The sequence below is a fragment of the Myotis nattereri genome, assembly GCF_964212035.1.
Source record: "Myotis nattereri genome assembly, chromosome: 1".
NCBI lineage: Eukaryota > Metazoa > Chordata > Mammalia > Chiroptera > Vespertilionidae > Myotis > Myotis nattereri.
The window spans coordinates 89,879,043-89,901,828 of record NC_138075.1 but is presented as its reverse complement, the minus strand read 5'-3'; the positions used below and the strand labels follow the sequence as shown (position 1 = coordinate 89,901,828).

The following is a 22,786-nucleotide window of genomic DNA, read 5'->3' as shown; positions in this document are numbered from 1 at the left end:
TCCTTATTAAATCTTTTTATTTTTCAAATTTATTCTCCCTTAGGCATTTTATAATTGAGGCATCATTTCTAATATGATTTTATTTTTTTCTTTTCTTTTCCTGACTTGAGTTAATTCTTCCCTTGATCTATTTCTTTTTAGTTTTTCAGTTTCTTATTGAAGATGGGGTTTTCTTCGTCCCCTATATCTAAATGCCTGTTTGGAAATATTTAAATTAGGATGTTGCGTTACAGTTTTCTTGTGTTTCATACATAATTGGATTATTGGGTGGAGTGCATCAGCTGACTTGCTTAGATTTGTATGTTTTCGTTTTGTAGTAGTTTTGTATAGATGAATACTACCTCTGCATATCTGTGGACAAGTTTGGTCGCTTGGGATGGTTTACAAGATTCCTACCTCAAGAGCTTTCTTTCCTGGAAGTTTAACAAAGTACAGTGTCTTAATTGGATGATGCCTTTTAAGTAGGAGAAGAAGTATAGGTCCAAAATTTAAAAAGAAAAAAATTAAGACATGCAGGATCCTAAATTTCTCTTTTGCATTTTCTTTTTACTACATATTTTCCACAGCATTTCTCTCCCTCTTAACATTCTTTTCCCAAAAGAACATTACCTTTCCTGTGTGTACTTTTAACTTCTTTCTTTCTACTCGGTATTCTTCCAGTACACTTTTTTGGTATTCTCACACTAGTGTGTGTATGTGTTTGTTGAGTTTGGCTCTGACTCCTGGCAACCCTATGAATGAATGAGTGTCTTCAGTGTCCTGTCCTCAGCAGCCCTGTGCAGCTCCTGTAGGCTCATTCCTATGGCTTCTTTTATGAAGTCAAGCCATCTCATATTTGGCCTTTCTATTTTTCTGCCACCTCCCGTTTTCCCCAGCATTACTGTATTTTCCAAAGAACCCTGACTTGTCATGATGTGCCCAAAATAGGACAGCTTCAGTTTTGTCATTTTTGCTTCCAGTGATGTTTCAGGTTAATTTGCTCTAGAACCCACTGGTTTGTCTTTCTGGCAGTCCAGCATATCTGTGCAGCTCTCCTCCAACACCATATTCCAAATGAATCAATTTTTTGGACAGCCCTTTTCACTGTCGAACTCTCACATCTGTACATAGTAATCGGGTGTAGGAGGGTGTAAATAATTTTAGCTTTGGTCTCTAATGACACATCTTTGCTCTTAGTGATCTTCTCTAATTCTTCCATTGCTTCCCTTCCAAGTCCCAGACTTTTCTTTATTTCTTGGTTACAGTCTCCATTTGAATTGATTCCTGAACCAAGGTAAGCAGAAACTTTAACAATTTCAGTGTTTTCATTATCAATGTTAAAGTTGTGTATTTCATCTGTAGTCATGATTTTTGTCTTCTTAATGTTTAAATGTTTTAGCGCTTTCTTCTTTTACTTTAATCAGAAGTTGTTTCAAATCATTGCCAGTTTCTGCCAGTAAGATGGTATTATCCTGCATATCTTAAGTTATTGATATTTTTCACCAATTTCCAGTCCTTTCTCTGAACCTACCCCAGTTTTTCATATATGTTTGACGTGCAAATTAAACAGATAAAATGCACTCTTGTAGGACCTTTGCCTATAGGAAACCAGTGTCTCTCCATGGCTGCCTATGCACAATGTAGGTTATGTGTCAGAACAATCAAATGCTGAGGCACGCCCATTTCTTTCAGATCAGCCCATAGCTTGATCAATGCAATCAGAGGCTTCACAGTAGTCAATAAAACATAACTCACCTTACTACCCTCCTTACTATCTCCTTTCTTGAAAGGAATATATATTGAATGTTTCCAGTCTGTAAGCCATTGTTTTGTTTTCCATATTTGTTGACATATTCTTGTTAGAATTTTGACAGATTGGGTCTCTGTGGATTAAAATAATTCTACACGTAGTCCACCTACCACTGGTAATTTATTTATTCCCAATACTTTTAGGGTGGCTTTCACTTCACTTTTGGAATTCAGGTTCTTCCTCATAGGAATCTTCTTTCTTATAGTCAGATAATATACTTCCTTGTTGGTTGTTCGATATTCCTAATCTGGGTTTGAATTTCCCTTTTATTTCTTGAATCTTCTGGTAGAGATCTCTTATTTTTTCTTTCTCTTTATTTATTTTTTGTTGTTTATTGTCTTTTGTTTGGTTGGTTGATTCTCTTCTGTCTCCGTACACTGACTATTGTAATAGTTCTTTTATCATTACGTGATAGTCAATGAAAAATTTGCATTCAGGATTCTAACCCTGCTTTTGTCACCTTTTATCTCACCTACCTCTTTTTCATGTTTCTCTGTCATGCATCTCAGTTTTTCTTTCCTTTTTACTTCTGGCGTTATCTTTCAACATTCTTCCCTAATCGTATTCCTAGTTTCAGTCCACAGTTCTAGTTCTCACTTAATTAAGTTTAACAGTGCAATTCTGTTTTCTCTGTGGCCTTTAAATCCACCAGGAATTATATTTTGGCATTGCAATTCTTTTAGTGCTCTTCATTAGCTTTACGATAATGTTTGTTAGTAACAGGTGGTGGTCAGTACCACAGTACTCACACTTAGGGTGGTCTTTTTCTTTCTGAGTGGTTTTTAGGTTTGTACCTAGTTCCCTTCTTCCTTACAGTTTTCCCACTAGGAGAATCGGAAAAAGCTTACTGGGATTTCTGTATACTTTCTCCTTACACATAATTTGAAATTTGGATGTTCTATTTTCTGGTTAAACTGAGGTTTTGTGATGTCTTATTGGTTCTTTTTGTTCTTTATTGTTCTTTTGGAGGATATGTTGGGAGATTTAGACCAGTGTTACTCCTTGAGTTGGAAAATTAGTCTTTCAGTCTAAAAATCAGCAGATCTCTTACTGCTACTTGATTAATGCTTTTAAGGCTCTAATTGTGATTCCTTGTACAACAAAATGGGCCACAGAGGTACTGCTATTTTACTCCACATTTTGATAAAGGTGTTTTGGTTATAACATCCATTAGTTTAAAAGAATCCAGTGGAAACATTTATTTTAAAAATTAATAACAGTTTCAGAATATGGTTAAGATAGTCTAGTCTTTCTGGCAGGTTAGTTACTCAGTGATGTGTTAAATTAGAAGAGGAATGTGGAAGTGATTGTAATATTTATGGACTAAAACTTTTCATTGTATTTCATTCCTTGAGAAGTTAAATAAGTATAGCTAATTGAAGCCTATTATTTTTTAAGCTCAGTGTGTGCTTTAAAGAAATTTAACATTCCTATTTTCATTATTTTATTATCTTTCATTGTGCTTGCACTGAAGCCCACAATAAAAACATCTTAAAAGTTAAGTTTAGATAAATATTAATGTTGCAATTTAGGATTGATAGTTTCTGAAATAAATTTGGAAAACAAAAAATAAGTTGGTGAGCCCTGGCCTGTGGGGCTCAATGGTTAGATCATCTGTTTGCACACTGAAGGGTCTCAGGTTTGACTCCAGTCAAGGGCATGTACCTGGGTTGCAGATTCAGTCCTCAGTCCTGGTCAGGGCACATGCGGGAGGCAACTAATCAATGTGTCTCTTTCACATCAATGCTACTCCCTCCCTCTCTCTCTCTTCCCCAGTGCTGCACTCCCCCACCCCCCGCCCCCCGCCCCCCCGCCCATCCCTCCCTTCCATTCTCTCTAAAAATCAATGGGGGAAAATATCCTGGTGAGGATTAACAACAACAAAAAAATTAATTGGTGAATTTCTGTTAAGTATTAAACTCTTACTTTATAAGTTGACAATAATAATGATCTTTTTTGTTGTTACAGTTGGTGGTATCTTTACTTCTGTGCCTTTTGGACTGGATTATGGCCTTACCCCTAAAGACACTGCTCCAACCAGTCCATGCTACGGGAGCAGAAAATGATAAAATAGAAAAATCTGTCCTCAATTGTATTTATAAGGTAAACTTCTTTGCTTTATTATTTATTTGGTAACCAAGGGTTTATAAAATCTAAAGAAATAACATTTCTTAGTGTTTTCATTTAGACTAGGTATTTTATAAGAACATAAATTTATCTTACAGTACCTTGATAATTAAAAAGTAGTTTCTACAGTACACTGTTATATTATTGCCAGATTTTGAAAAGTCAAATCTTTGTTGAATATAAGCATCATTAGTTAAATTTTACTTCTTCTTACGAGCTATTAAATTTTACTGTGATCAAAGAGCTAAGTTTTAAACTATTTAAAATTTTGTCAAGCTCTTGTATTACCAGTGGACTTCTTTTTCTTTTTAATTTAATTTTTTTTATTTTTAATGAAAAGGAAAACTTGTATGTTTCTCCCCTGTATTTTCAGGTATTACATGGATGTGTTTATGGAGCTCAGTGTTTTAGCAATCCAAAGTATTTTCCAATAAGCCTATCAGACTTGGCATCTGTAGATTATGATCCCTTTTTGCATTTGGAAAGTCTGAAAGAACCTGAACCTCTGCACTCTCCTGATTCAGAACGATCTTCTAAACTCCAACCAGTAACAGAAGGTAAATGGATTTTCTTCAGGACAGTATTGTTGTTTGGGTTCTCTCAAGGTATGATTTGAGGCCTTGGGTAGAAATGATGGGTGAGGATGGATAATACATACTTTACTTTGTAGTTGTTTACCTCACCATGTATATTACTGCAAATTTTATTTTCAGTTTAAGAAGTAACTTTATATACACAATTGCTAAGATTACATGTGATGACATTCCCTTTATACTTCTAGCTAAGTTATTCTGATAAGTTATTTTTGATATTTTACTTTCTACATCATAGGATTTCTATAATTGAATAAGAGATATAGCTTTGGAGTCTGACAGGCATGGTATTGAATTTTGACTCTCATTAAATAGCTGAGTCACTATGTCTGTATTCTTATTTATAAAGTGCGGATAATATTTATTCCCTCATAGGGTCGTTTTAAGTACTAAATAAAATAATATGTATAAAACCTTTTGCACGGTTCTTGGTCCATAGTGAATTCAGTAAGGTATTTTAAAGCCACATTGCTTCTACATTCAGAGTTTACTATTTGATATAAGGGTAAGGCAAAGATGTAAACAAATAACCTTATGAGTATAAAAATAAATGTGTATTCAGGATACAGAGGTAGCTCAGAGGAATCTAGTTTATTGAAGGGGTTAAGGAGGTGATATACATGATAAAATTAGTATGAAGAGCACTTTGACAATATTTTACAGGAGTTGGCAAATTATGGCCCACACCTGCCACCTGTTTCTATAGATAAGGTTTTATTGGGACATCTCCATGCTGTTCATTTATGTATCATTATGGCTGCTTTTGTACAAAAACAGTAATGTTGAGTAGTTGCGACAGAGATTTTGTGGCCCTAAAGCAGAAAATAATTTGGCCTCTAACAGAGAAGTTTGCTGATCTAGTATGTTAGACTGATTTGAGGGAAGTTAACTCAGAAATAAAGAGACAAATCAGGCTGTTGCAATAGTCCAACCAAGAGTTGTTAAAGGCTTAAATTAGATAGATTTTCCCCAAACTAGACCAAGAACACAAGAGAGTTCAGAGGCTTGGGAGGGGAAATGAGGGCAGTGTTGGGAATGGTTTAATTCGGGGTGCCCATTGGATATTTGCATGAAGATATCTAGTGGACAGTTTCTTGTATATACAGGTCTAGATCTTAGCAGAGAGGAATATATATTTACGTTTGTGTGTGTTCTGAGGAGAAAAAGTTGGAAAGGAAGGAAAAACAGGAGAGAGTAATTTTCAGAAACAAAGAGAAAGATTTTTAAAAGATTGGCCAGCAGTATTAAATGATAGAGAGGTCAGGTACAAGACACTGACAAGTATGTCTGCTTTAGTTTCAGCAGAGAAGTAGGAGGCAGAAGCGGATGTCTATGGGTTGAGGAACAAAAGGAGTTAAGGAAGTACTGTAGAGCCATCTGTCAAAACTACTCTTTAAAGAAGCTTGACTATTTTAAAAAAGAAAAGTGATAAAACAGTCGGTAAACTAAAGGATGATTCGGAGTTAAGGGATTTTTTTAAGGATTAAGGGAGTTGAAATTAATTATAAGATGAAGAAGGTGAGAAGGAAGGTAGGAATGAAGTGTTCCTGACATATGAGCTGGAGAGTATAGGTGCTGTCATTAGCCCTTCTTCTGAGACCAGAAAAAAGAAGATGGACGTAAACTGAGGGAATTAAGAGAAGTTTTTGAGGGCCTGAAAGAAACCGAAAACTACAAAGTTTTGTTTGCACCAATCAACATTCAGTAAGGTGGATATGGCAGAAACACAACTATGACTTTCAGAATATTGGTATATGGTGTAACCATGGAATCTAAGCTTGGTAAGGATTGGCCTGATGCTAGGAAATGGCTAATAAATTGGAAGAAAATGGAGTGATCCAGTGAGTCAGAAAGTAGATGTGGTTGGTAATAAGTTAGAACAATGATTCTCAGCCTTGGCTTCACATTAGGATGCTGATGCTCTCATCCTGTCAATAAAGATTTTGATATATTGATCTGGGATTACTGGGATTTTTAAAAGCCTTGCAGGTGATGAATATGCAGCCAAAGTTGAAGACCACTTAAGGCAGTGGTTCTCAACCTTGGTTGCACATTGGAATCACCTGAGAATCTTTTTAAAATCCTGATTTCTGGGCCATATCCGGAAATTCTGTTTCTTTGTTATGGGGTGGGGCCACAACTTAAGTAACAAAGAAACAGAATTTCTGGAGGGTGAGGCCCAGAAATCAGGATTTTAAAAAGATTCCCAGGTGATTCTAATGTGCAGCCAAGGTTGAGAACCACTACTGACTTAAGGGAATCAGTATGTTAGGACAGTGGTTTCTAAAGTGAGTTTTTAAGCAGTGAAACTTATTCAAATAAATTTCACAAGGAAACCCAGTTTGTAAAACTTCTTAAAGTAGAGCTGCAGCAGTATAGTGGCTGGGATCCTACCAACTTCTGTCCTATCCATCTCCAAGGACTCTACAAAACAAAATTAAAAGAAGAGTTTGAGTTTTAAAGGCAGAGTAGTTATAAATGATTAAAACATCTAAGATGTGATCATGATAGTATTTTGAGTAGACCACAAGTTGGTAATAGTTTGTCTGCCACACAATATAGAAATGAGAAAGTTCAGATATAATAGAGATATACTGGACAGTACAAAATATTTAGACAATAATTAATATCTCAACTTATAATTATTTTTCTAGATTTGGCATAGTAAAATAGAGTGTTTATTTTATCTAAAAACAAAGTTATATGAAAAAGTTAGTTGCCTTTTGCATTAAGAATGTATTTTTCAATTAAAATTGACATTCACTATTATTTTATACTAGAGGCCCGATGCACGAAACTTCGTGCAAGAATAGGCCTTCCTTCCCCCGGCTGCCGGCACCAGCTTCCCTCTGGCACCCGGGAGGCGGGCTTCCCTCCTCCAGCTGCCAGCAGGTACCCGGAACCCTGGCTGGCTTTCCCAGGGCCGCCCGCAGGCGCCTGGGACCCGGCTGGCTTCCCTCCGGCCCCAGCTTTGTCAGGATGGACGTCTGGAATGATGTCCAGAAGGCATCGGTCTAATTAGCATATTACCCTTTTATTATTATAGATTAGTTTCAGGTGTACAGCATGGTGGTTAGAAAATTTTAATTTACAGAGTGATTCCCCCCCCCCCCCAGTATTTCAAGTACCGAACTAGCACCATTTTTAGTTATTATATTATTGACTATATTCCCTATGCTGTACTTTACATCCCCATAACTATTTTATAACTACCGGTTTGTACTTCCTTGAGAGCTTGTTTGGAGGTTCTAGCAGGGGAGCGCAGCTACTCATATACCCTTGACCAAAGACCGGTCCTCTCCTTGGGGGGGAAGGTCGTCCTCTTCGACCGAGCACGCAGCTTTGGGAGGGATGCACATGGATCAGTGAGGGAGGAGGGGGACACCCGCCTAGCCAGCCAGATCAGCCAGATCAACCCTGGCGATCAATGGGGTGACAGATGTCGCAGCCAGATCGCCCTCACATCCAGTTTGTACTTCCTAATTGCTTCACCTTTTTCACCCAGTCTCCCAACCCCCTCCACTCTGGTAACTATAAATTTATTTTCTGTTGTCTGTGAGTCTGTTTCTGTTTCTTTATTTTGTTCTTTAGAGTCCTCATATAAGTGAAATCACATGGTATTTGTTTCTCTGTCTGACTATATATATATGGTATTTGTTTCTCTGACTTATTTCACTTAGCATAATACTCTCTAGGTCCATCTATTCTGTCAGAAATTGTAAGATTTCATTCCTTTTTATGACCGTGTGTGTGTGTGTGTGTGTGTGTGTGTGTGTGCACACTAGAGGCCCGGTGCATGAAATTCTTGCACTCGGGGTGGGGTCCCTCAGCCTGGCCTGCGCCCTCTTGCAGTCCGGGAGCCCTAGGGGGATGTCCGACAGATGGCTTAGTGCTGCCTTCGAGGCAGGAGAGGCTCCCGCCACCGCCGCTTTGCTCACCAGCTGTGAGCCTAGCTTCTGGCTGTGGGAGCGCACTGACCACCAAGGGGCAGCTCCTGTGTTGAGCGTCTGCCCCTTGGTAGTCAGTGTGCATCATAGCGACTGATTGTTCCGCTGTTTGGTTGATTTGCATATTAGCCTTTTATTATATAGGATATCTCAGCTGTTTTTATCCACTCATCTATTGGTGGGCACAGTTTTTGCATTTTTAAAGGTGTAAAATGATAAAAGTTTAATTAAGGGCAGTGTAGTGTATTTCTTAAACAGTGAAATAAATGGTTTACTATGTAAAGGGAAGTTTTATTGTATTTCATACCAAATTTACTGTACTGTTAACAGTCACTTTAAAGACACAAAGGTAGCCGTAACCGGTTTGGCTCAGTGGATAGAGCGTCGGCCTGCGGACTGAAAGGTCCCAGGTTCGATTCTGGTCAAAGGCATGTACCTTGGTTGCAGGCACATCCCCAGTAGGGGGTGTGCAGGAGGCAGCTGATCGATGTTTCTCTCTCATCGATGTTTCTAACTCTCTATCCCTCTCCCTTCCTCTCTGTAAAAAATCAATAAAAATATATTTAAAAAAAAAGACACAAAGGTAAAAGTTTAAGTAGATGAACTTTATATTGGTACCAGATACTCTGTGGAATACTATTCTAAATGTATTCAGTTATTCCCTTTGGACTTTCTTAAAGGTATTAAGGGCCAGATAAATGCAGAAGCTTTTAGGAACAGCTGTGAACTAACAGCAGGTGATTCTGTGATCTGTGGTGACTACATGCTGCATTTTGGGGTTTTTAATGTGGAGAAAATGACTAATCATTGTGCCCTTGTCTAAGGCATGCTTCATCATCTTCAAGTACTTTTTTGGCCAAAGATTTCCAAACATAAAGTGTCCCTAATAAGCTCAGTATTGGATTGAACAAGTCTGATTTCAGAACTATTGGCAGGAGTAGCTGTAATTATTAAATTTACTAAAGAATAAAGAAAGGTAGTGAAGTTGGCTTTTTGTCAAATGGCAGTAGTCTTATTAGCGAAAAGTCATCATTTGCAGAGTCGGAGTGAAAGGAGGCTCCAAAGAATTCATCCTGTCCTAATTATAGTTTCACCTATACATATTATGCAAAGCTAATATTTAAAGCATTTGCCAAAATTAACTTCCTCTGCATGTTCTATTAGAGTGCAGTGAATTGCAGCAGCTTTTTATGTCTTGTTGCTTTTGTATGCCATAATAATCTGTAATTATGGGTTTGCTGCAAATGCTGTTAGGTTTGTTTAATCTGACAATCTGAAAAGACAACCCTGAATAGACTTTTTAAATGAATGCTGGTTACACAAAGCCTTAGCAGCATTGATATCTTCATTTTGCATATTCTCACAAGGCCAGTTAGTTTAGAATTTCATTTTGAATTTCTAAATTAGGGCATTTCATACATTTTCTTTATATCTAAGCATATTTATAGAAGAGAGATATGTTCTATAGTTTATAACTCAAAAATAAATCTAAATAAATCTATCCTCCCAATTAAAATGTTGAGAGATTTTTATCATTTTGTATTTACATATTCTAAATTTAGAGAAACTACCGAAGAAAGAAAATGCTTTTGCCTATATCTGAAATCTAAATGTATTTTTAATATGAATAATATTAATAATTATGACAGATTTGTGAATAAAGTCATTTATATTGCATGCCCACTAATAATTCCTTTGGGAAGAGAATCTATAGATGGACTGGTACCTGAACTTAGGTATTTATGATTTAGGGAAAGAGCTGGCTCATTCCTACAGTTTATTTATAAGCAGGTTTTAAAAATGAACTCATAAAACCTATGTTATTTAGAACGCTCTCAAAATTGAAGGATTTATATTATTTTGTTATATTTAACTTTATGAGTTTTCAGTTTATTTTTACAAAAAGTCTGTTATTCTTAGAGAAAAATGGGTCTTAAAAAGAGTTTATGTAATTGTCCATGATCACAGAGCAAGTCAGAGACAACATCAAGAATTCTCTATTTTCTGTGATCTATTTCTATTAAATTATACTCTCTTGCTTCTGCAAAAATGATTCTCTGCTTAAATAAAACAAGTCACACCTGGCTGATGTGGCTCAGTGGTTAAGTGTCAACCCATCCACCAAGAGGTCCCAGGTTCAATTCCTGGTCAGGACACATGCCCAGGTTGCAGGCTCTATCCCCAGTGGAGGCCATGCAGGAGGCAGCTGATCAGTGTTTCTCTCTCTCCTTCCATCTCTCTCTCTCTTCATTCTTGTTTCTCTAAAAATCAGTAAAACGTATTTTTTAAAAAATTTTTAAAACAAAGGTCCATGGGTCCTAATTAACATGTGAGGTTTACTCATCTGTAAACTTGCAAAAGGAATGCTCTCTAGACAATTTGAATCAGAAAGAACTGTTGTTCCCATTGCCCTGGTTTAGCTAGGAACAAAGATAATTTGCTTCTGTGTTGAAAACAAACAAAAAATACATGTCACCTTTGTAAGCTTATCATTCAAAATAAAAAAGAAAATAAAGAACAGAAAAGTATTTTGCTACATCAAAAATTTTTAAATCTTTAATTATGTTTTATTACCATCCTACCTAATAAAAGAGAAACATGGTAATTAGCGTACGACCGCTACCCTTCCCATTGGCTAATCAGGGCAATATGCAAATTAACTGCCAGCCAAGATGGCGGCCGGCAGCCAGGCAGCTTGAAGCACACATGAGGCTTGCTTGCTTCAGTGACGGAGGACTCCAACGTTCCCCGCCTGCCGCTGCCGGCCTCTGAGCTTGCAGTTTCAAACATTGTAACAAATATCGAAGCTAAACAAAACCCCAGAAACCTGCTTTCAGCCTGCCGGGATCTCAGAGCTGGAGTTATACATTGTTTCGATTATAGAACCTAAACAAACCAGATACCTGCTTTCAGCAGGGGAAGCCTCAGAGCTGGAGCCTCAGAGCTAAAGCTGGCCCAGAATAAAAAAAAAAAAAAAAGAAAGGAGCAGTTGGGAACTTCAATCACCCACAAGCCTGAAAACAACCCTCAGCCCCTCACCCAGACTGGCCAGGCACCCCAGTGGGGACCCCTACCCTGAAGGGTGTGTGACCAGCTGCAAACAGCCATCATCCCCTCACCCAGGCTGGCCAGGCACCCAAGTGGGGACCCCCACCCTGATCCAGGACACCCTTCAGGGCAAACTAGCCAGCCCCACCCATGCACCAGGCCTCTATCCTATATAGTAAAAGGGTAATATGCCTCCCAGCACCGGGATCAGCGGAGCCGAGAGGCCTCCTGGCACCGGGATCAGCATGACAGGGGGCAGCTCTCAAACCCCCTGATCAACCCTGCTCTGTGCGTGACAGGGTATGGAGCCCCAACCCCCCTGATGGACCCTGCTCTGTGTGTGACAGGGGGCAGCGCCCCAACCCCCTGATCGGCCCTGCTCTGTGCGTGACAAGGGGTGGCGCTGCAACCTCCCTATCGACCCTGCCTTGAGTGTGACAGGCGGCGGTGCCCCAACCCCCCAATCGGCCCTACCCTGAGTGTGACTGAGGGTGGCATGGCAACCTCCCAGTCCGCCCTGCTCTGTGCATGACGGGGCGGCGCCCCAACTCCCCAATTGGCCCTGCTCTGAGCCCGACCAGGGGCTGCACCTAGTGATTGGGCCTGCCCTCTGCCACCCGGGAGCAGGCCTAAGCCAGCAGGGCGTTATCTCCTGAGGGGTCCCAGACTGTGAGAGGGCACAGGCTGGGCTGAGGGAACCCCCCTTCCCCCCCCCCCCCAGTGCACAAATTTTTGTCCACCGGGCCTCTAGTCTGTATAAAAGCCTAAGCTACCAGCTGACCCGCCAGTAGCTATGATGCGCACTGACCACCAGGGGGAAGACACTCAACACAGGAGCAGAAACCACAGGCATGGAAACGTGGAACAGACTGATGAATCTCAGAGGAAAGGGGGGGAAGGAGGAAGGGAGGAGGGTGGGAAGAGAGTTACCAAAGATCTTATATGCATACTAGAAGTTGGGTGCATAGATTCGTGCACCGGTGGGGTCCCTCGGCCTGGCCTGCGCCCTCTGCAATCCAGGACCCCTCGGGGGATGTTGGACTGCTGGTTTCAGCCTAATCCCTGCAGGCCAGGCCGAGGGACCCACTGGTGCACTAAGCCGTGCACCAGGCTCTAGTTTAAAATAAATTTAGTCTTATTTAAATGAATGTTTTCAGTTGATAATGGCCATATATTTAATAATTTATGCTAGTAATGCTTTTTGAAGTTACTGTACACAGAAAAAATTGAATTCAGTGTTTGCATATGTCACAGTGATTTGCCAAAAGAAAAGGCAGTTGAACAAAAGAAAAAAATATGGAAGTCAGAGTTGTGGTAAAGATGGAAATAACACTGCGCTGGGAAGCAAAAGACTAGTACTAATGTAAAATCTTCTATAGAAAACAGGCATATCGCTTAACTTCTGTGAACCTATTTGTCCTCAGATACAAAATAAGTACTGGCTAGGGTATCTGTAAGGCCCCTTATAGTGTTAATATTTATTATACTCTAAGTTGTAAATTGAGAAGAAAAAGCAAGCTACCCCTCTGTTTCTCATCAGTTAGTGACATATCTTTTTACTTTGCTTATAGTCTTGAAAATGTAGAACTGAATTAAGGTTAATTATTTAGTGTTGTTCTCTAGTGTTGGATAACTGATTTTCGAAACTAGCCATAAATATAATGGCTGGAACAGCTCAGTGTAATTGAGTTTTTAAGTAAATTGAAAAATGTTCATATGTACATCTATGTAGACGTAAAACTTGATTGATAATGGAAGAAGATTGAAATTTTGATGCTTGGCAACATTTCAAAATCAGCCATAGCCCAAGCAAAGAAAACTGTTCTTTTATAGAGTGGAATAATGGAGATGATGTTATTAATATTAGTGGCTGGTTTGTTGCTAACTCTGCCTATACCCAGTGGTGTTCTGAATCTTTATGGCTATAGCCTTAAAAATGTAACTGTTCTCTCTTGCCTTTTTTTTTTTTATTGTTATTAATCTTCACTCCATTTTTTTCCATTAATTTTTTAGAGAGAGTGGAAGGGAGGGATAGAGAGGGAAAGAAGCATCAATTGGTTGCCTCTTGCACGTGCTTGATCTGGGCCAAGGATTGAACCTGCAACCCAGGTATATGCCCTTGACCCGAAATCGAACCTGCAGCCCTCCTGTGCATGGGCTCACACTCTAACCATTTGGCAACACCTGCCAGAGCTCTCTTGCCTTTTTTTATAAAGTAATCACCAGCAGTGCACAAGCTAGTCTCCTTTTAAACTTTTAAAATTGGTTTTATTGAGATATAATTTATATAAACTAAAATGTATCTTTTTTTTTTTTAATCCTCACCTGAGAATATTTTTCCATTGATCTTTTAGAGAGAGGGAAAGACAGAGAGAAACATTGATGTAAGAGAAACACATTGATTGGTTGTCTCCTGCACGCGCCCCAACCAGGGCCTGGGCCAGGGAGGAGCCTGCGACCAAGGTACGTGCCCTTGACCAGAATCGAACCCAGGACCCTTTGGTCTGCCGGCCAATGCTCTGTCCACTGAGCCAAACTAGTTAGAGTAGATTTATCCTTTTTTCATGTAGTAATTTTACTATATATTGATTATGTTTGTGGTTACACAGTTCTATACAGTTACCAAAATTCATCACAAAGTACACTTAAAATTAAGGAATTTATTGAGTATAGATAATACTTTGATCAACCTATATTTATTCTAGCAGCTGGACTATAGTATTCCCAAATGATTAACTTCCAGAATATAAACAATACTCTGATCACTCTAAATCCAGAGACACAATCATTCTGAATCATGTCTATAACTAAGACCAGAATACTGTAAACACACACACAACCAACCAAAGTCCTCTTCCTACATAAATGATTAGTACTTATTTACCACAGGCAGCTCTCCCTTCCATCTCCTAGGTAAAAAGTGTCAAGATAAACATCACTAAATTGTCCCCATTTCTTGACACCACTCATTCCAAAATTGGTTTCCACATCAACCCTCCTTAGAATGACACTAGCATTCTTGGACTAGTAGACTTTGACAAATTATTGTCTATCTGTGTTCTCTGTCTTCTTTGTCCCCTCTCTTTTCTTTCTTTAGGTGCTGCCATTAGGCACCCTGCCTTTTCAGGCCTCATATTGCAATGTTTTTTGAGTTTTTTTTTCATTTTTACTGTTTCCTATGATTTTTTTTTTTAAGTTACTCACATGGATATGCCCCTTATCTATTTGCTTTCTCTAATGTGCTTAAGCAAGGGGGGGGGGGGGGGGATGCTTCTTACATACAACTAACTGCTTAGACTAGACCACAATGTCCTGAAGGATACCTTAGGAGGGAAAAAACATATGCAGGGCCATAAAATATTTTTTTCTTTAAAATAAAGCTTCCTTATCATATACTGGCTACACTCACTGTTTAAATTGATCACAACTCTTAAAGTTTAGTGAAAGATTACTTTTCTCTGAAACTTTTACATCATTGATAAAAGCCATAATTAAGTGAAATTTAAGGCATGCTGCAAACTGTTCTGAATCTGCTCATGAGATAAACTTATCAGTTGGATTTCATTGGCTTTCTAATCTATGTGCTAAGTGATTTCAAGTGATTTCTAATACTTTTGATCCTTCTTTTAAGGTATGATGTACATTTAAAGACTTCGGTTTAAATTAAGAATCCATAAGCAAAAATTTCAAAAAGGGCTCTTTATAAAATTAACAGCAAAACTTCACTAAAGAACAGTTTTGTTATTTGCCATCATTTCTGTAATATAATCTAAATTGGAAATAATAATTACTGAAGTATTTGAGTGTGATTTTGATAATGTCCCTATTTGTTGTCTAGTGTCTCATTGTCATATGACATCCTAGGAAGCAACAGTATTCCCACTCACTTATTTTTTTTTTATTCTAGTGAAAACTCAAATGCAACAAGGATTAATTTCTATAGCTGCTCGTACTGTTATTACACATCTGGTAAATCACTTGGGCCATTATCCAATGAGTGGTGGTCCTGCTATGTTAACAAGTCAGGTGTGCGAAAATCATGACAATCATTACAGTGAAAGTACTGAACTTTCTCCTGAACTCTTTGAGAGTCCAAATATCCAGTTCTTCGTGTTGAACAATACAACCTTGGTGTCCTGTATTCAGATCAGATCAGAAGAGAGTATACCTGGAGGAGGTTTATCTGCTGGTCTTGCATCAGCCAATTCAAATGTCAGAATCATAGTACGTGATCTTTCTGGAAAATATTCATGGGATTCTGCCATCCTATATGGACCACCTCCTGTAAGTGGCTTGTCAGAACCTGCATCTCTCATACTTTCATTGTCTCACCAAGAGAAGCCAGAAGAGCCGCCTAGATCTAACGAATGCTTAGAAGATATAACAATAAAAGATGGGATTTCCTGTCAGTTTAAAAGATTTAGAGAAACTGTACCAACTTGGGATACAATCAGAGATGATGAAGATGTTCTTGATGAACTTTTGCAGTATTTAGGTGTAACCAGTCCTGAATGCTTACAGAGAACTGGAATTTCACTTAATATTCCTGCTCCACAACCTGTGTGCATTTCTGAAAAACAGGAAAATGATGTTATTAATGCTATCCTTAAGCAACATACAGAGGAAAAAGAATTTGTTGAGAAACACTTTAATGACTTAAACATGAAAGCTGTGGAGCAAGATGAACCAGCCCCTCAAAAGCCTCAGTCAGCATTTTATTATTGCAGATTGCTTCTTAGTATATTGGGAATGAATTCCTGGGACAAAAGGTAAGAATAAAGCAGAAGTTTGTCTTTATTTTTATACATTAGTCTTATTTATCTTTTGATCAAGCATTTTTAGTCTCTGTTCTCTTCCTCACTATCTGACTTAGAAATTAGAGGGCATATAATTGAAAATAATCTTATTTTTCCAACCTTCACGGAAGCCAATAGGAAAACTTTATTCTTATTCATAACACTTCTGATACTGAATGTGTGGTTTTCCACACCATGCAGTTCCAACACTGCCTGGAGTTAACACAGACGTGAAGACCGCCCCCACTGTGGGCCACCCATACTCTGACTAACCAGCTGTAAATCGGGTTCCCACAACCCCTTCCTTGGATTCGATAATTAGCTCTAATGACTCCGAAACTTTTACTTACACTTGCCAGTTTATTATAAAGGATAGTTAAAGGATACATATAGCCAGATGAAGAGATACATAGGGAGAGGTCTGGAAGGGTCCCATGTGTAGGAGCTTCTGTCTCTGTGGAGTTGGGAGTGTGCTTGCCTCCCAGAACATTGAATGTGTTCTCCAGCCTCGAAGCTCTGTGAGCCCCATAGTTAGAGACGTTTATGGAGCTTCATCATATGGCCGTATTGATATTCACTCAATCTCCAGCCTTAACCCCTACTCCGAGGTAGAGCTGAAAGTTCCAACTTTTTTGTTTTGTTTTTTAATTTATCTTCATTATTGAAAGTATTACAGATATCCCATTTGTGCCCCCATTGGTCCCACTCCTGCCCCTCCCCAGGCCTTCACCATACTATTGTCCATGGATTATGCATATAAGTTCTTTGGTTAATCTCTTCCCACTTCCCCACCCACACCCACCCCAAGATTCATCAGTCTGTTCCATGCTTCTATGTCTCTGGGTCCTCTCTGTTCATCAGTTTATTTTGTCATTAGATTCCACATATAAGTGAGATCCTGTGCTACTTGTCTTTCTCTGATTGGCTTATTTCACTTACCAACATTTTAATCATGGTTACTCTTTCTGGTGACAAGGCCTCATCCTGAAGTTATCCAGGAGCCCACCAAGAGTCACCTCTTTAGAACAAAAGCTCTCCAATTACCCAGGAAATCCTAAGGGATTTAGGAACTCTGTGAAGATGTTCCTGTCACCTCCATCATCGGGAATTTACAAGGGTTTTAGGAGCTCTATGTCAGGGACTGGGGGTAGAGCCAAATATATATTTCTTCTTATTTCACAGAAGCCTCACAAATTTTTTTTAGACAAATACTAATATGATCCTTTCTTGTTTCTATCAGAGGAATTAACTCAAGATTTAACATCAAATCAAGAAAAGAATCTGGATATCATTTTTTTTAATGCATGTTGTAAAAACTTGCAATCAACACACAAAGTATTCAAGTAAGTTAGGTAGGAGTTAAATGAAAAGGCATTACATAGACTTAAATAAGAAGACCCAGATTGGAGTCACTTAAACTTGGAGGAAATAACTCCCAACTAACATAATGGTGAGGATTAAATTAGTTAATGTACGTAAAGTACTAAAATTGTACACTGGTATAAAGCATTATTAATATACATTTAATTTTTAAATTTATATGAAACTGAAAACTGTAGGAAAATAGAAGAAGCATCATTTAATTTATTGCTTCTGTTCAATTTGTAGTAGGTGGGAAGATACCGGTAGATGAATAAATCTTAAAGTAATTCACATGCATGTGAAGCATTGAAATGGAGTTCTACTTGCTTACTTAGTGTTTAACTTGATTTAAACCCTTCCATTTATTAGAAGGCAATATCCTCTGCCTTATGGGAAAGCCACATTATATCAGGAACAAATTTGTCTTATGGTATGTCCAAATATAGTTAATTGCCACTCGTATAAATGCATTCTACTCTTTTAGTATAGAATGGTCTATATTATCTCAAGAAAAATTAAAGGTCAGGGGGCTGTATTTTACCTCAGCAAGCATTGATTTTGTGATTATAATTTGTACATATAGGCCCTGGCCAGGTAGGTCAATTGGTTAGAGCACTGTTCCCATGCACCATGGTTGACAGTTTGATCCCCAGTCAGGGCACATATAGGAATCAACCAATGAATGCTTAAGTAAGTGAAACAACAAATTGATGTCTGTCTCTGTCTCTCTCTCTGTCTCTATTTCTCTATCTTCCCTCCCTATTTCTCCCTTCCTCTCTCTAAAAATCAATAAGTATTACAATTAAAATAAACAATTTGTAAATACAGTAATCCCCCCTTATCTGAAGTGGATAAGTTCCAAGACTCCCAGTAGATGCCTAATATGGGATAGTGCTACATAACTACATATATATGGAATATTTTTTCATTTGTATTACATATATATGGAATATTTTTTCATATATATATACACACACATATATATATACACATATATATACGTATATAGACATACCTTTAAATAGTTTAATTTTTAACTTAGGCACAGTAAGAGATTAACAATAACTAATAGTAAAATAATACTGTAAACAAAGTTATGTGAATGTGGTTTCTCTGTCTCTGATAACCGAAGTGACTATTAAGTGACTGACAGGTAGGGTATACAATGTGGATACACTGGACAAAGGGATAATTCATGTCCCAGGCAAGATGAAGCGGGACAGTGAGATTTCATCATGCTACTCAAAATGGCATGCAAAATTTATGAATTGCTTATTTCTATAATTTTCTATTTAATGTTTTCGTACCTCAGTTGACCACTGGTAACTGAAACCAGGATAAAGGGCAGGGGAGACTACTGCATTTTGTACCTATAGAACATATTTGGTAAAACTTATACATACATTTTTGCATGTAAAAAATACAATATAAATCAAGGAAGAAAGCAAATTCCATCTATATTACACATGCTTATTTGGTAATGATTTCGATGTTGAGAATATTTTATTTCTCATGAGGAAAAAACTTTCTAACCTAAGGAAACTCTTGAGAAGGAATCTACAAGTATTTTTATTTCTTTTTTTTTCTTTCTGGATATGAGTTTGGGAAGCTCACAGCATCTGCAAAGAAAAATGAAATAGATAATGATCCACTGATAGAAATATATGAGGGTCTGGGTAGAAATAATGACATATGTTTCTTTTTTGAAAAATATTTTTTTTCATTGATTTCAAGAGAGGAAGGGAGAGGGAGAGAGAGACACACACATCAATGATAAGAGAGAATCATTCATTGATCAGCTGCCTCCTGCGTGCCCCCTACTGGGGATCAATCCCGCAACTCAGACATGTGCCCTTGACCAAAATCAAACCTGGGACCTTCAGTCTGTAGGCCTTATTCACAGCCAAACCAGCTCAGGCCTTACTTGTTTTATAAGGTCTGTTCTCTTTTGTGTTAGAAGTATGATAAGGCAAGTCAACTATCAAGAATTGCATTAGTAGAATAGAAAATATTTCTGGGACTGCCATGTCACTCACTGCAAAGGTAATGAAAATGTTTATAAATTTATCTGTTTAGGAGGAACTTTCATCTCCTAAAGAAAAATGAAAAACTACTTAGAGAACTTAGAAACTTGGATTCAAGACAGTGGTAAGTTGTTGGAAAATCTCAAATTTATAACTGTCAACTGTCAGCTATTTCTCTGTTTGTATGAATAGTACTGTATTGCTGAGTTACAATTTTCTGAGCAGAAACTGTATTTTATACCTTAGAAATAATAAACTTTTAAATGAAAATATCAAAATGTTAGGTATATTTGAATTATGTATACCTTTTTTATGCATTTCAGAATCATCTTTTGAATTACAGAAATTTAATTGAACCTATAAATTTATTTGTTTGTTTTCCCATACTTAGATGGCGCAAATATACCTTTTTGATTAGTCTAAGAGGCCCCAATTGAAATGACTGGTGAATACAAGCTAGTACCTAACAAAAAATATGAATGGCATAAAGAAAATGGTTATAGTTGGTTTTACTGCTATAAATCTGATTTCTCTTTAAGCCCTTGGATATTCCTTATGGTATATCCAAATACAGTTAATTGCCACTGTGAACCAGGTGGTCACAATTCGATTCCCGGTCAGGGCAAATGCCTAGGTTGCAAGCTGGATAATGTGGATTTTTACGCATAAAACTCCATTATAACATAGTTTCCTAGTGTATCTGGATAAAACTTAATGGGAAACCAGTACTAGAAGCAACAAAATATTACCTAACTGAAATTCGCATAGTGTTGAGCCATGTATATGTGCTACTTTCCTTTCTAGATTCAAAAAAATGAAATTTTTGGATAGGTGCTTTTGGGTACTATAACTAGAAATTCATTAATAAAGCGGCACTTTGGATATCATCATCATTAAGAATACCTGTATTTCTTTTTTTTTTTAAGTATATTTTTATTGATTTCAGAGAGGAAGGGATAGGGAGAGAGAGATAAAAACATCAATGATGAGAGAGAATCATGGATTGGCTGCCTCCTGCGCGGCCCACACTGGGGATCAAGCCCGCAACCCGGGCATGTGCCCCGACCGGAAATCGAACCCTGACCTCCTGGTTCCTAGGTTGACGCTCAACCACTGAGCCAGGCCAGCTGGGCAAATACCTGTATTTCTTAGATCTAAAATTTACAACCTCCTTAACATCCACATTTCTCACTCTCACATTTTAACTCAACTGGGGTTTTATACTTTGATATCTCCAGTTATTTACTTTTACTTTTCCCGCAATAAATATGCCCATCCACCTCTGATTTCACTTGCCTTTCTGTCCAGCAAACTCACACACTGTCACCTACTTTTAAAATGCCATATTTAAGACCCTAAAAACTGTTCTATATTTGACTTTATATATATGGCAGTAATCAATTCTATAATCAGAATCTATTTCTTTTTTTTTATTGATTTCAAAGAGGAAGGTAGAGGGAGACAGAGATAGAAACATCAATGATGAGATAGAATCATTGATTGACGAGCTCCTGCACACTCCTACTGGGGATCCAGCCTGCAACCTGGGCATTTGTCCTGACCAGGAATCTAATTGTGACCTCCTGGTTCATAGGTCTACATTCAACCCCTAAGCCACACTGGCCAAGCCAGAATCATTTTTAATATGTATTTTCTCTACTCCTAGGCAGCAGTACATTACTAGAGAAAATTATCAAACCAGTGTGATATAAAGCCTTACTGTAGATTAATACTTCTTTACTTCAACCGTCTTCCCAACTGTTCGTCAAATTTCTTATTCCTGTTCACTCAAACCCTTCATTATTGTCAAAAGGTCTCTTTATTTTAACTTCACTAAGAATTCAGTTCAAATGTTTGACTTCCTGTATGAAAGACAGTGTGCTAGAACAGTTCTTAACCTTTATTTAGTCTTCCTCCACACTTTCACATTTGACACACATTAGTCTCATGAATTAAACCCAGTGATTTCTGACAATTGGGGAACTAGTTTGAAACAAGCCATCCACCATGCCATCACTACATATATTACAGAAATGCAGTTACATACCCAGAAATGGAATCACTGGGTCATGAGGCAGTTCCATTTTTTATCCTTCCAAGTTATAGTCTATCTCTTCATGCCTATTACTACCAAATTTATGGAATAGTATAATCTTTATTTGTTTCCTTAATTCCTAACTGATAGGTGCTTTTTTAAAAAACTTTCCTTAGAATGATCTTTTTAAAATAATGTTTCATTCAGGTCTTTCCCACATCAAACACTCTGCCTTACATCTGTGCCTCTTTAAAATTTCTATGTTGAACCATCTTCTCTTTCAGTTTCAGAAAAGCCTCCCCGCCCCCCATCTATACTTTTCCTTCTCACCATCTCTGCCTGCTCTGGATCTTCAAAAAGTTATCTTTTTTATCTTGATTTTCTACTTACTCCTCTTACCATATGCATGTTTGTAATCTGCCTTTAAAGAAAACAAAACTTCCCTGTTATTATCCTTCCAAGTTATAGTCTATCTCTTCATGCCTATTACTAACAAATTTATGGAATAGTATAATCTATTCGTTTCCTTAATTCCTAACTGATAGGTACTTTTTTAAAAAACTTTCCTTAGAATGATCTTTTTAAAATAACGTTTCATTTCTTTGGCTATTATAAAACAAAAATAAACCATATATTTATGAAACTATTGTTAACAATTGCTTATGTATTTTCATTATTTCTTTTTTGATAGACATATACTTATGATTTTTTTATTTTACAAAACTGGAGTCATAGTAATATATAGTAAGTTATCTTTTTTTAAATTTATATTATATTGTAAACATTTTTCTCAGCCATTTTGATATTCTTCAAAAATTTTTTTTATGATGCTCAGTTATTGGACATTTAATTTTTTTTTTAAATGTCTTACCCTATAGTAGATTTCTAGAAATATAATTATTAGGCCAAAGCATACTAATTTCTAGTGTTACCAACATTGTATAAGAATACCTGTGTAACTTCAACCTCACCATATACGTAAAATTATATGGTATTTGTCTTTCTCTGACTTACTGCACTTAGGTCCATATATGGTGTTGCATATGGTAAGATTTTATTCTTTTT

At 37.5% G+C, this 22,786-nt stretch overlaps 1 protein-coding gene across 4 annotated transcripts in view; it reads left to right on the top strand.

Annotated features, from left to right (window-relative positions):
• Window positions 1–22,786, top strand: part of RALGAPA1 (Ral GTPase activating protein catalytic subunit alpha 1) — a 273,082-nt gene that overhangs the window by 162,125 nt on the left and 88,171 nt on the right. For all 4 annotated transcript variants that reach the window (XM_081090070.1, XM_081090072.1, XM_081090071.1 and 1 more), the window contains 4 exons: window positions 3,758–3,892; window positions 4,290–4,473; window positions 15,412–16,273; window positions 19,739–19,810. In XM_081090070.1, coding sequence (XP_080946196.1) covers window positions 3,758–3,892; window positions 4,290–4,473; window positions 15,412–16,273; window positions 19,739–19,810 — 1,253 coding nt within the window. The remainder of the gene's footprint in view (window positions 1–3,757; window positions 3,893–4,289; window positions 4,474–15,411; window positions 16,274–19,738; window positions 19,811–22,786) is intronic.